The 14,319-nt window shown below is 41.0% G+C and overlaps 2 protein-coding genes across 3 annotated transcripts in view; one reads left to right on the forward strand and one right to left on the reverse strand.

The window, feature by feature from the left end:
• Positions 1-1,793: 1,793 nt before the first annotated feature.
• On the reverse strand, positions 1,794-11,965 carry ptcd3 (pentatricopeptide repeat domain 3). Its single transcript, XM_032555444.1, has 23 exons — positions 11,838-11,965; positions 11,267-11,319; positions 11,003-11,042; positions 10,859-10,904; positions 10,690-10,758; positions 10,466-10,570; positions 9,463-9,586; positions 9,257-9,360; positions 9,010-9,177; positions 8,862-8,922; positions 8,239-8,321; positions 7,957-8,101; positions 7,811-7,861; positions 7,623-7,712; positions 7,506-7,534; positions 7,184-7,290; positions 7,018-7,096; positions 6,182-6,272; positions 6,018-6,103; positions 4,592-4,728; positions 3,677-3,718; positions 3,430-3,588; positions 1,794-1,950 (listed from the first exon to the last, which is right to left on the reverse strand). The coding sequence occupies exons 1-23, from the start codon at positions 11,924-11,926 to the stop codon at positions 1,905-1,907; spliced, it is 2,004 nt and encodes a 667-aa protein (XP_032411335.1). The 5' UTR covers positions 11,927-11,965; the 3' UTR covers positions 1,794-1,904.
• A 191-nt stretch (positions 11,966-12,156) lies between these two features.
• The window catches only part of polr1a (RNA polymerase I subunit A), a 45,461-nt gene continuing 43,298 nt past the window's right edge, over positions 12,157-14,319 (forward strand). For both annotated transcript variants that reach the window (XM_032555442.1, XM_032555443.1), the window contains exons 1-3: positions 12,157-12,348; positions 12,618-12,726; positions 12,850-12,945. In XM_032555442.1, the coding sequence (XP_032411333.1) occupies positions 12,272-12,348; positions 12,618-12,726; positions 12,850-12,945 (282 nt within the window). In that variant the 5' untranslated portion in view covers positions 12,157-12,271. The remainder of the gene's footprint in view (positions 12,349-12,617; positions 12,727-12,849; positions 12,946-14,319) is intronic.

Here is a 14,319-nt window from a genome sequence, read left to right on the forward strand (position 1 = left end):
TTTTCCCTGACCTGCATGATGACAGGCAGCTTGTGTGCTAACACCGGAGACAGCAGAGCCAAACAAACTGCAGCTCAATTCACCATTGTTCAGCAGTGTGAAAAAGGGAATGAATGGAAAACAGACGGCCGTGTGGGACACGCATTTGCTCACGCAGAAGCAAATGTGCAGAAACTGGTGACGTACCTGAAGCCTGTCCTCTGTCTCTTTAAATGCTGAAACATCTGAATACAGAAACCACATATCATTTTCCCTCCACTCCAGAACTGTGAACTACTGTACTTTGTGTTGGCCTGCCACGTAAAGTCACAACATACTCAAATTTGTGGTTGCAGTGGCTCAGAATGTAAAAACGCTGAAGGTGTACTGCTGCCACAGTAGAGCTTTCTTTCAGCAATGTCTTTTGATAAAAAGTCGAATGAATTCAGGAATTCTTCTTTACTGTTGTGTCAGAAGCTAATGTTTTAGTCTATTTATTCCTTCTGCTCTTCTTTTTCCTGCCTGACATTGCTTTTTTTTTTTTTTTTAAATCTAAGCCCCAATAGATTAAACATTTTTTATGAAAAATCCAGAATACTCGGCCTGCTGCATATAAGCAGCAAATTCGACCTCTGACCCTCGCCGCTTCAGATACGAGTAAGGGATGTCTCCCTCCACCTACTTCTGGCTTTTTAAAAACAATTAAGGCAAATAAAACCTGTGACAGACTGGGGACCTGTCCAGGGTGAACCCCGCCTCTCACCCGGAACGTTAGCTGGAGACAGACACCAGCACCTCCTGACCCACTAGGGGACAAGGGTGTTAGAAAATGGATGGATGAAATAAAACACCCTCCATTAATTCAACCCTCTGTGTGTCTATTTAAGGATTTCTACACCTTGGTTACATCCACAGGCAAAACCGCGTGGCATCAACCAAATCAGGAGGCTGCATGAAACGAAAGGGCAGCATTTCGTATTCCATGCAAAGCCATGGGTCCGATTGAGGTAGTGTGTGTGTGTGTGTGCTTAATGAGTGTGTGAAGCTCCGTCTCGGACCACACCCATCCCGACTCACCAGCCTGTCCTTCCCTCCCCTTCACTCTTCTGCCCACTTATCCTTATTTGGTCACACTTGGCAGCTCAGCTGATGATTGGTGGAGGGGATTTGATTAGGACGAACTCACCTGTGCCGGCTTGCCCACTCCCACCCTGCATCTCCCCTGAGTGTGGACAGGTAGAGACATGAGAGAATACTTGGGTCGACACTATTGCTCCACAAATGTAACTATTAATCTAATGTCTTCACCTCATCCACTGTGCTGAAACATTTGTCCTGCTTGGTTTTTAAAGTTTTGACAGACATTTTCACACAATCCGCTGACCTGCCTCGTTGCAACGAGCACGTCCTGCGTACCGCCACCTATAGGTACTCCAGTCTGTTTAGATCTCAAGTTCAGCACAACATTCCAGACCCCCCTGCAATGTAATCCGCAGGCAGCATGTTGAGGAAGGAGCTTATCAGCAGTTTCAGGAAGCTGGTAAATTATCACAGAGAGAAATGCGTGCCTGTGTCTCCCCCCCCCCCAGCCCTCGAGGGTAAAGTCAATTTTGTTGGATTATACAGAAAAACAACCATTTAAGACTGGGACGGTCCATTTCACACCAAGAAACCCAGCGCGAGTCTAAGATCTTCAAATGTCGACCATAAAAGGAAAGAAAAGGATTAAAAACTCCAGAGGAGCAAAAAAAAAAAAAGGTTACATGAGAAACACTGACCTCTAGTGGACAGAAAGAAAAGAAAAGAAAAGCGGCTGCATTTGTTAAAATGTTTTATTACACAGACGAGTGGAGACAAGTGTTCCTTACAATAATAAGCAGTAGGACTTTAACAATAAGGGCTTTTATAGTTACACTGATTTTTATTTAGTCTTCTTTCTCTGGTGCAGCTTCGAATTCAGACACAATGGATCTGGAAGAGAAGGAGGGAAACACTGAGTTAATGTGTGCAGGAAGAGGTCGGCTTTAATAACAGAGGATTCATGTTTTTCTTTTCAAACACAAAACAAAATCGCATTAAAGGCAAAGAAAGTGCATCCATTTTATATTACTAATTTCTGCCACTGATTAGTAAATAAATGGTGATTAATAATCAGATAAGGTTACAAACTACTCAGTGAGCCTCATGTAGAAAGTTACTTTGATTTTCTTCAGAGTAAAAAACAAAACAAAAAAAACAGATTGGTTTCTCTACCCAGTGTTTTTCTAAGTGGGAGGCCCACAGATCCCGGGGAGTCCACCAGGGGGCGCTAATGGGAACCTCATAAACAATGGGAAAAAAGTAAAAAAACAACTGCAAAAATAATAAAAATTAATTTTAAAAAATGTCATTATAAAAACGAATCTGTTTTTTTAATGGAGTATTAGGGCCATGTTAAAAAATAATAATAAAACATAAAGTTACAAAAATAAAGTCACAATGTTACAAGAAGTCTTTCTAGAATAAAGTCATAATGATATGAGAGTACACGCATTCACTCATAAAGTCGAAAAAATATAATACATTTGTAGAATTATAGAATAAAGTTCTGTTACAACTTTATTCCCATAATTTCATGACTATTTTCATAATTTTATGTTTAATTAGTAATGGCCCTAATGGTCAATCATTATTATAAAATAAATTAAAATAACTTATTTGGCATACTCATCTGGCTTGATAGTCAGATTTATCAAGCTGCTTTGCTCTTCAAGCTAGCATAGTTATCAAAAAAAATGGAGAAGTTTCTGACAAAAAAAGACAGAAGCAACAGTAACCCTGGCTACAAAACGACAAAACCCTAAGAACTCAGGGCTGACTAAAATCAGAAGGCATGAGGCAGCTTTTATGCCAAATGAACGTAATATTTATTAAATAGTGAATAAAAGTGAGAAAAAACATTGTAATTCTTTATACATTTAGTAGTTTGCACAGCTAAATTGATGCTCTGAGACGGGTCTCCGGTATTTTTTTTTTAAGGAGATATGCTGGATTTTTCTTAAGATTTTAGTCTCTTAAGATTTTGAAGTAGATTCTTTTTGACGTTCAAAGCTTTCAGGTCAGATGCTGCACCGGCCCAAACCATAACCATCCCACCTCCACACTCTTCCTCTGCAGTCAGACAAGGCCTGTAATGTACCTCTCCAATTTATTCAGATGCTGCTGTCAGGACTTTAAATGTTCCAAGTCAGTTCCAAGTAGTGTCTGCAAATAATTCATGACCAGGCCACCCGATAGTGCTTCGCAGTCTACCGTGGGAGTGTTTTCATTATTATTCTGCTCGCTGGTCTGGCGGTTTAAAACTTTTGCACAGTGCCTCACACATTTTTCTAACTCCCCAGAAGAATAGAACGATTTAGTAAAATTGATTTGCCAATCGGTTGGTCGATTCCAGGTAACTAAGTGAGTCACCTTTGCTTGTCGTTCAGCTCAAACTCAGCCTGTGTCCTCTTCGCTAGCTCCGGGGTTGTTGGGAGACCGAAAGCGGCAGACAGCTGGACCAGCTCCACGGCTCTCTGAGGGGAAGCGCTGCATCGACACGCGGTCAGGAAGCTGCTCAACAGCGCCCCACTGTGGAGAAAAAAGACCACAGGGAAACAAGGGGTCATTACACGCTAAAAAAAAAAAAAGAACAAAAAAGAATGGTGCGCAAACTTACGAAGGAACTCTGTTTTTGTCTTTGAAGAGCTGCAGCATGTCCCTGCAGAGGGAACCGGAAGAGACACAACGAGGTCAGAAACCATTAGGCAGTCCAACCTCCTAAACCATTCCATATTTTCTCTCAACATAACCAAAAAATTTCAACGCATTTTACTTAAATAAAATGAGTTGAATAACAATTTATGTGAAGGTATACGAGAAGGCAGAATAGACGTGCTTTTTAGATTGATCAGTTTTTCAAAACCACGCATCATTCTATTGTAGTGTGTGTGTAATGCGATAAAGAGAGCTTAAGACTTTTTACCACTATTATGAAAGGAATTCAAGACTTATTGCCTAGAAACGTACGACCTTTGTTCAAACAACTGCCTTTACCCATGATGGATGCAAAAAGCTTGTTAGCTAGCTGTGAGTTACCGATAACCTCAACCGTCTTTTTTCTTTTTTTTTAATTAGGGTTTTTAATTAGGGTAATTAAAAGTTTCTTAAAAACTTTTTAAGGCTTTATTCCACTGGAGATGAAATAAATTTAAAAAATTAAGAGTTGAGAGATATCTTTACACATTTTCCTTGATTTACAGCTTTATAGCGACAGAAAGAACAGCTCAACGTCAGTAAGAAACCAATTAAAGGAAAACTTCAACAGTCTCCAGTAACAGAACGTCAAGGTGTCTGAGTGTGACTCAAACTTTTGCCTGACTTAAAAGTCCTGCCAGAAATAAAAATACATATAATAGAAGAGATCAAATAGTCTTGTCAAGACAAAATGTAATACCTGTGATTAATATATTGAAGGCCCACTTAAAAAAATAAATAAATTAAGACATTTTATTGCCTTCATTTTACATAATTGAGCAGAAGACTTTTTAAGGATGCACTGCCAGCCTGTAAGCGGTGTGAATCCCTCTCTCACCAGGCCTTTTGGAGCTTGTTGGCTCGCAGCAGCAGGGTGGAGATGTGCGACAGCGACGAGGTGCTCCACTCCATGCTGGGCCTCCTGTCAAACACGCTTTTAACATCCAGAGCACATGCAGCAAAAGACTCCTGGACCTGCAGACGACATGGTCACACAGACATTTTATCACTAGATCTTGTGGTACTGTTAGGATAACTATAATCCCATGATCCCAGACACTGTGACTCCACAACTACAGAGTAAGAGACAGTAACAGCGAGCTAGCCATGGAGCTAGCCATAAAGTAAAGTGCAGCGATATATTTATAGTTTTCTCCTTGTACCACAGCAATCACTTATTAATAATCACAAAATAAACATTAAGCCTAAAAACATACGACTGCAACAGACTGAATGTTCTGCTCTTTGTGTGTAAAATATTTCAGTATTTTTAGGGGCGTTGTTATCAGTTGTTATGGCAACGAGTCCGCGCTTAGCCAGGCCAACTCAAAGAGCGAGAAAGAAAGACGTGGTTTTGAGTTGCACTTAAACCGTTTCTCCCTTTGCTGTGGAGCACAGCACGAAATTAATAATATCTACATTACCAAGTTTGATTGAGTTAACGGAGTTATTCTACTGCGGCAGCGAGGCTATGGATGACATGTTGAAGAATTGTCTTTTTGCCCTCCATGCACATTTGTATATCTGATTATAATTAAGTCAGTGCCTCACCAGCTTTGCACCTCACTTCACGTTACTGGGATTTATTGATGCTTTTATGGAACAAACAGGAGAAAATAGTGGAAAATCTGACAATAGTCAGTTTTTGGGGTGTTTTAAACACCCCAAAAGTAGAATTTATTGCTATAATAGAAAATCCCTCCAAATGATAAATGACGCAATGAAAGAGAGCCTTTTAAAGACACATGACCCAATGTTAATATCTGTATCGGTGCCAATATTGAAAAGAGAAAATCCTAGTTCAGGTATACGTGACGATGGGCCCGATTCATAAGGGCAGATCTATTCAGTCTAATTCTACGCTTTGTGTCCGAGTGATGTCATGCTTTATTATTCATTGTACATTATATTTAGAATTCCTAAATGGACTCTTTGAACCATTTGAAAGAAAGTTTGCTGCAGTACTTTTCCATGTTTGACCAAGATAGTCAGTTTCACTTTATTATTATTTTATAATAGCTATTATACTCCTAATTGCGTTGACTGAACAAATTAAAATTGTGTTGTTTTTACATGTTTGACCAAACTCATGAAGCTATTTGTGTATTTAAGTGTGCCGTACTGGTGAAGAGTTATCAAATGAATTTTAATTCAGCACATTTATGTCTGTGTTGTTTTTTTAAATACATGTTTTCAGTCAATCCAGCCAATTTTTTTCTGTATTGGACGTGAAAAAAGTGAATCAGTGAGGGACGAAAACAGACCTCCACACTGTGCTCCTCTCTGGCCATGAGACTCAGCAGCTCCTCCACCAGATCCACCTTGTTATCATGACCCAAAGCCTTAATGTCTGCAGACAATAAAGGGAAATGAACCATATTAATAGAAACAAAGGCAGGTGGAGCGCTCCTGGCGGTGTGGGACGGACCTTTCCATATGGTGGGCAGCAGGTCCAGGCGGCTGTCCGTGTCCAGAGCCTGCAGCAGGTTCTTCATTCCCTGAGGGTTGAGGTAGTGCAACTGCAAGCAGCAGACTGAAGAGTGAGCTACCGTCCACAGACGGCAGGAATCTGCAAACAGTAGCTGCGCTTCCATTGACCGTGTAATTGCGCAATTTGACATTTTAAAGAGGAATAGAAACGAGGCAATTTCGAAAAAACTTGTTTTTCTATAAAAAGCTTTGCTGCTAGGATAACGTGGGGGTTTTTTTGGCCACATCACAGGTGGTTTATTTCACACGCTCTTCTTTATCTTTTACATCATTTATGATAAAATAAACAAAACAAAAGACTATTAAAGGGCAAATATGATCGTATTTTAAATGTTTAAAATTTTTTCCAAACAAATAAATTAAATTTACCTCTTGATAGTAAAAAAAAAAAAAAGCTTTTATATCAACAATTATCTAAAAACAGGAAGATGGTGTCTGATGGGCCTCATCAACCAGGGTTGGTCAAATTCACAAAACACAAAAGCACATTTTTTCCCCACATCAGACGAGTCACATGATCAACGACCGGATGTCACTACTGGAGAAAATCACAAAGAAGAAGATGACAGGAAGTAGCTGGAAGACGACGGCGCTGCATGTTTTTTAATGACTTTTCACGAGGAAAAACTTATTCACGTGATTTTATCGCATTTCTTAAATAATGGAAACACCGCATATGCAAAATTGTGCTTCCCCTCCCCAACATTAGCAGAACCTTGACAAAGTTTGGTGCACGTCTGTAATGGAAACGCAGCCGGATGGGGGCGCACTGACCGAGGGGACGATCCGGCTGTACCACTTCAGCACCACATCGATGTGCTCCATCATGCACAGCAGGTTGAAGAAGCGACCGCTGCCGAGGAAACGGGGAGGGTTAGGAAGTAGGAAAAAACAAAAACGAAGATAGACTGCATCAGAAGAGCCATTTCTGGGAACTTACTAATAGAGACCCTGTTGATAAGAATCTCCCAGCAGCCTCCAGTTCTCTCCAACTTCCACCAGACTGTGAACTTTGTAACCCAGCTCCAGATCTTTACCGTCCAAACACTTGGAGACATTGGAGGTGAGGTTAATGTAGCAGGAACAGAGTTACAGCCCTAAATGTAATTTTCTTGTTTGATTGCTCAAACTTGGTGAATAAAACCGAATTCTGATTCTACTCTAAAAAAGTCAAGTCAAAGCTAAAAAAAAAATTTTTTTTAAATTGAAACAGAAAAAAAAGAAAGATATTAAAAAAAGAATGAGAAAGTTTTAAAACTTACCATTTTCATTGCAGTGGTGAAGAACAAAACTGGGAAGAAAAGAAAAATAAAAGTTTAGAAAGGTTTCCTGCCATCATATCAGTACAGATGACATCATTTCCTCTCTCTGTCGCTCACCGTCATTAGGGTCCTGGCAGGTAAAGCTGGTTCCCTCCAGCTCTGTCAACACATCCTGTAAGACCTCCGTGTTGCTGGGCCCGGAGGAGGCTGCGAAGGAAATGTCCACCGCTCAGTTAGCGTACAGGAAGTAGCTCATAAACAGGAAGTAGCTCATAAACACCTGCCTCAGCGAGAGCCAGACCTACCTGACTTGTAGAAGACTGCCAGGATGTGTTCGTAGGTGGCCAAGCTTGGAGCTGAAGGTTACACAGCGGAAAACATGGGTGAGGAAACAACATGACCCCGTGACCCCTGGAGGTAAACGGCAGAGGCGACAAAGCCTGTAGCTTACCGATTCCCAGGGCTTTCATCTCGTTCAGAGTCTGGGGCGAGAAGGTTTTAGCCAGGAAGCCGCATCGCCTCAGAGCTTTGAGAACACTGTTGAAGGTGAGCAGGTTGGGACGAACTTTCTGTTCATTCATCTGGTTCAGCAACTCCTACACACACCCACACACACATAGTTTAACATTGAACACCTGGTCTTACTGCTTCCTTCAGTCATTCTGATGTTAAAAATTGATTTTTTCTAATTAAAGGGAATCTGAATAACGTTCCAGAGTTGAGAAGTACTTACAGCGATAAGGTCCCATCTCTCATTGAACTTCTCCCTGACATCAGGAACGGCTGAGATCAGCGCGTTGAAGACGTGGATGTCAGCTGTGAATGCGAGAAAACCGTCAGAAAACCGTCAGTTTTTTGGTGCTACGCGACTTTCCTGGCTGAATTAGCCCACCAGGCTAAGCATTGTTTATTTATTTTAGTTTGTTTTAATGTTTGCCCCCTTTTTTTAAGACTTTATAATTGGTCTGCAGGTATCAATCTTCCAATAACATAATCATCAAGTGATATTTTCAAATTTCCTGTCAACTTGAAATATTTTTTAACTAAAAAAAGTGGCGGTCATCCAGCGGCCTACCACCGGGTTTGGAAAGTTTTCTGGGGGAAACCCTGGTGCTAAGAAGTATTAAAAGTAAGTCATGTTGCTATAAATTGGTTTATTGCGACATCCCTAATGGTAATTAATCTTATTTCTTGTTAATACCTGATAAAGTAGAGGTGGGGTATGAAATCAAATAGAAGGAGTCCCAGGGTTGAACCTTGGGGAACCCCACATCTGAGCTATCCTGGATCTAAGCAGATATTCGTCCAGTATTAGCAATGCGCTGCTTCCTGCTCGCTGTGTGTAATGATCCTCACCTGACAGTCTGTTGTTGAGCAGGTCTGTGTACAGGTTGAAAGCCTTTGCGTATGCTCCATGCTGCGGGGAGACATAAACAATGAAGGAACGCTCCGGTGATGAAACGCGGCTGTTTGTTCAGCATGACGGATGTGAGCAAGGCCTTACTTTCACCATGCCTCTGATCAGAGCGGAGTAACACCGCGCGTCTTTCTCCGGCAGCAGGTTGAAGATCCTCTCCGCGTTGTTGTTCTCCTTCCAGGTGAACTTCGGTAAGTCCATCGCTCGGCGCCCCATGGGTTTCCGCCTCCCGCCCTCCTCCTCTCTTGCCTCCTCCTGAATCGAACACAGAAACAAACCTCAGCACCCGCGCTCCGTAGAGCTGACCACGTCATCCTGGTTAAGGTTGACTCACTCTGTCCTCAGTCTGCGGCGCCCCCTCCTGTACTGGGTCCCTGTCACAGTACAGACAGATGAGGTCCAACAACTTGTGGGTTGTCTCCATGGAGACTGCTGTGCCTGGAAGGAGCAATATTCACCAGAAATGAAGCGGCACATCGGTGGCGTTTTTTTGTGTGTTTTTTTTTAAAGAAACATAGCCTTTCTTGCATGCGACCTCACCGGACTGCAGCAGCTGATCGTACATCTCCACTGCAGCCGAGACCTTCCTCAGGCTGATCCGTTCCTCCAGCGCCTCCTGGCTCACCTCCTCCAGACGCAGCGCCACGCTCTCTGGCATCAAACACTACAAATGCACACAAAACAAACTAAAAAAGTGTGCAAGTCGTTGATTAATAAGTTAATCTACAGCTGATTGCTATCAAAATCAGAACAACAAAATTTGCTTCAGTACAGCCCACCCAAAGCATAAAGAAGAATAAAAAAAAAAACATAAGACATGGGTAGACAGATGCCTGAGGCTGCAGGCCATCATGTAGATGATGGAAAAGAAATTATATCTCACACTGGGTCCCTGCAGGAGACATGTGGGGTTGCAAAAACAAACCAAAAACCCCATCATCGATCGACTAATGATTAATCGATAAGCGGCCTTTTTCTAAAACCCTCGGTTTTCTCTAGTATCAAAATGCTCGGCTGTCTTTCCATAACAAAAGAGCTATATTTTACAGACTATGCTGAATAAAAAAGCTGAGACAAAATTATTTGGTCTCCGCTTTATTAAATACTTATCAAATACAAAGAAAATTGTGGTTTACATATATTATTAAATTTAGACATCGAATACAACAAAAGAGGAAGCTCATTGGTTGCTGAACAGAAAAATAAAAGATGAAAAGAATAAACTGTGTGAAACACTTAATTCCCCCATAAACGGAGACATCTACAGGCAGAAGTTCTCTTTGCTCCATGAAGAGCTTTAACTCACAACAAAAAACCCGCATAAAGTGCATTTTACATCCCAACAGGTTTCTGTTTGGATCGTTTCTGTATCAATTGGCTGTGCATAAGAATGATCAATGGCGCCCTCTTTTGTACGGCGGTCAAACTACATCACTGAAAGAAGGTTTAAGCAGACATTATTGGAACTAGTTTTAATCTAATAAACCACCAATTGACAATTAACCGGAAGTCGATTAATTATTTGCGTCCCTGCGGTTCTTACTGGTATATGCGGTTCTGCGAAGTCTTTGGTGAATAACTTGGGGTTGCTGTTGACAAAGTACTTGGCTGCAGCTCTGCCGGACTCCTGAGAGAGGGAGAACAGCTTCTGCAAAGGGAAAGAAGAAAAACAAACAACTCACTGTCAGGTACTGTCCCCATTCATTTTTGAGAAATCACTATGGTAACACAGATTTAAAAGTCGATATATCATGCTAGAGCTCCTACAAACTCAGTGGACGTCCTGGGTGAGAGGTACGAGTCGTCCTGGAACTGGTAGGGATACGCTGTTGGGTCCTGCAGGGAGAAATGTCCAAACAGGAAACATGGTAAACAACCAAAATAACAAACAGAACCACGCAGAGAAACCAAAATCTTAGCCTGAGAGAACTCTTACTCGTTGGACAGTAGAAGCCAGGGCCTCCAGCACTGCCTCCTTGTTCCTGTCAAGAGAAAAACACAATACTGACTGTGCTAAAGAATGTAGTCATCGGTGATCAGAATAAAACTTTTTATGCTGTTTATGATACATTAGACATACCATGATTTCTTTCTGGGGATGACTATCGCTTCTTTTGATTCTGGAATACAGTAAAATAAGCAATTTAACATCAAGAGGCAACAGGAAATCAAGACTGATTTGCTATGGTTACGGTGCATTATCTTAACTGTATTTCACATTTGTTTTATGTCCATGTTTATGTTGCTGGAAGGTGAAGGGTTTTCAGTTTCCAGCAGGTTTTTAGAGACATGAGTCTTTCCATAAACTCCAGATCAAACGTCCATACTGCTTTGATTGGTTTACCTTTATGAAGGTCGGTAGCTTGTTGTTGAAGAGCTGAAGTCCGCCCGAAACTCCTGAGGGGAGACAGAACTAAGCTTTAATTATCTGGACCCAACCAATAAGGCGCACAATTTAGAAAGACCCTAACCGGGACTCGAACACATAACCTTCGTATTGCAAATACAAGAAACGCCATCAACTGCGCCACCATAGACGAACCAATAAACCAATATTTCCAACGAATAAATGGGAAACAGAATTTAATTTAATGCTGCACTTACATTTACTTAACACAGGAAAGCATCTGTAGTTAGTCTACAGTTTACTGTGGAACTGCTGCAAGACTTGATTTTTTTTTTTACAACTAGAAGTATTTTTCCGCTTTCTGAGTACACAGTAGTCTGACCTTAAGCTGCGTATGTTTAATTCAAACAGATTTAGCCGACTCATAGTAGTAGTGATGTAAGTAGAAAGTCAGAGACGTGACCTCTCCTGCAGGGGGATGCTACTGCTGTTAAACTAATAACACACACGACGTTACAAGTAAGTGACAGTAGAATATGACAGAAAAACATTCACAAGCACGACCTACCTGCTAGCAAACAGCTGGTCGATGTTAATCCGCAGAAATCTTCCATTTTTCTGAATATGATGTCCTACGTGCCTACAGGGAGCCGCCATATTGTTAAAAACTGAAGGCTTGTGGGAAAGGGATAAACCATGTCCAGTGAAAGAGGGGGGGATAAATAATACTCACAGGGTTTTCAAAAGTTAATGCCAAAGAATATCTGATTTAAATCTGCATTAACAACCTTTTCGTAGAGAACATTGAAATATAAAGTGAAAGTAAAGAGTAATTTCGTGTAAATGTCTTGTAATGTATGTGCGCGTGCTCCCCTCCAGTCTCAGCTGTGGTTTCGCGGTCCCACGTGCGTTAACAGGAGGAAAGTGCGACTCGTGGGCTTCAAGCTCAGCGCCATGAATTTACAACTATAAGCAACACAAAGTTTCAGCTAGCATCCAAAAATGTTGTTTTCCAAAGAAGTGCCATGGCGGCGGCTGGAGGGCATGTCGTTTGGCTTGTACTCAACCGAAGAAATAAGGTGAGGCAGGTTTAGCATGTTAGCTTCTGGCGAGTCACAGTTCAAAACAACGTAGAAGCTCGTGGCTTCTACCTCCCTGAAAGTCTGTGGCATCGGAGCTGCTGTGGGGAGACTCATTACTTGTAGCAGCTGAGCATGCTTGTCAAATAATAAGTCCCAAAAAACTTCACACCTGTTTTACTTTCTGATCCAAAAAGCTCAGAACCAGTGACAAACTAATTAAAAAGTAACTGAGGATAAGTTGCAACATTTTTCCATCTCTTTTTCAGGAAGTTGAGCGTGAAAACCATCACCAACTCCAAGCTTCTGGACTCTGTTGGAAATGTGGCCCAGAACAGTTTGTATGACTTGGCTCTGGGGCCTGCAGACATCAAAGAGGTGCTTTACTGAAACATTATATATGCTCAGTGTTTGGACCTTATAGCTGAATCTTTTGAATGAATCAAATTTTGCATTTAAATGAATAATGTTACTTTGCTTAATATTGTTGGGTTTTCCCAGGTCTGTTCCACCTGCTGTCAGGATTTCAACAACTGTCCAGGACACTTTGGACACATAGAGCTGCCTCTACCAGTCTACAACCCACTGTTCTTTGATGTGAGCATCATTCAATACACAAACATATGTCAATCAATCAATCAAATTTTATTTGTATAGCACATTTCAGCAGCAAGGCATTTCAAAGTGCTTTACATCATTACAAACACAGAAACACAATGCAACATAGAATCAACAATCAAAACACAGCATTAAGTCAAGTTCCATCAATAAATTTGTAATTGATTACATTTCAAATACAATTCTAAACAGGTGGGTTTTTAGTTGAGATTTAAAGGAAGTCAGTGTTTCAGCTGTTTTACAGTTTTCTGGAAGTTTGTTCCAAATTTGTGGTGCATAGATGCTGAAAGCTGCTTCTTCTCGTTTGGTTCTGGTTCTGGGGATGCAAAGCAGACCAGAACCAGAATACCTGAGAAGTCTGGAAGGTTGATACAACAACAGCAGATCTTTAATGTATTGTGGTGCTAAGCCGTTCAGTGATTTGTAAACTAACAACAGTATTTTAAAGTCTATTCTTTGAGCTACAGGGAGCCAGTGGAGGGACTTTAAAACTGGTGTTATGTGCTCTATCTTCCTGGTTTTACTGAGAACGCGAGCAGCAGCATTCTGGATCAGCTGCAGCTGTTTGATTGATTTGCTGGACAGACCTGTGAAGACGCTGTTGCAATAATCAATATGACTGAAGATGAACGCATGGATGAGTTTCTCTAGATCTGGCTGAGACATTAGTCCTTTAATCCTGGAAATGTTCTTCAGGTGATAGAAGGCCGACTTTGTGACTGTCTTTATGTGGTTCTGGAGGTTCAGGTCAGAGTCCATCACTACTCCCAGGTTTGGGGCTGATCGCTGGTTTTCAGTTGTAATAACTGAAGCTGTGCATCGACTCTACATCGTTCCTCTTTAGGTCCAAAAATAATAACTTGAGTTTTGTTTCTGTTCAGCTGGAGAAAGTTTTGGCACATCCACACATTTATCTGTTCTAAGCATCTGTTCAGTGATTGGATGGGGTCAAAGGTCACCTGGTGACATTGTAATGTAGAGCTGTGTGTCATCTGCATAGTTAAAGCAAACTGTGACTTTAAAAATAACTCACAGGCAAAGTTATCAGTAAGAACGAGAGAGAGCAGGATAAGTTGTTCCTCCTTCAGCTGCCACAGCAGAAAAAAAAACAGATTAACAGTTTTCACAAATATAAGAATATTCAGTTGAAGAATATGAAAATTGAGTTCAGTTGCTTATTTCATGTATTTATTTATTTCACATCATGCTGTTTTTACAAATTTTCTTTCAATATTTTGATAAAAAAAATACATAGTGTTGAAAATATGTATTTTTTTCCTCTTTCCTACAATGAGCAATTGATAATTACTCATAATACTGCCGAAAAGAGTCTTACCATTTATGCAAAATACA

This window comes from Xiphophorus hellerii, chromosome 23, assembly GCF_003331165.1.
Source record: "Xiphophorus hellerii strain 12219 chromosome 23, Xiphophorus_hellerii-4.1, whole genome shotgun sequence".
NCBI classification, from domain to species: Eukaryota; Metazoa; Chordata; class Actinopteri; order Cyprinodontiformes; family Poeciliidae; genus Xiphophorus; species Xiphophorus hellerii.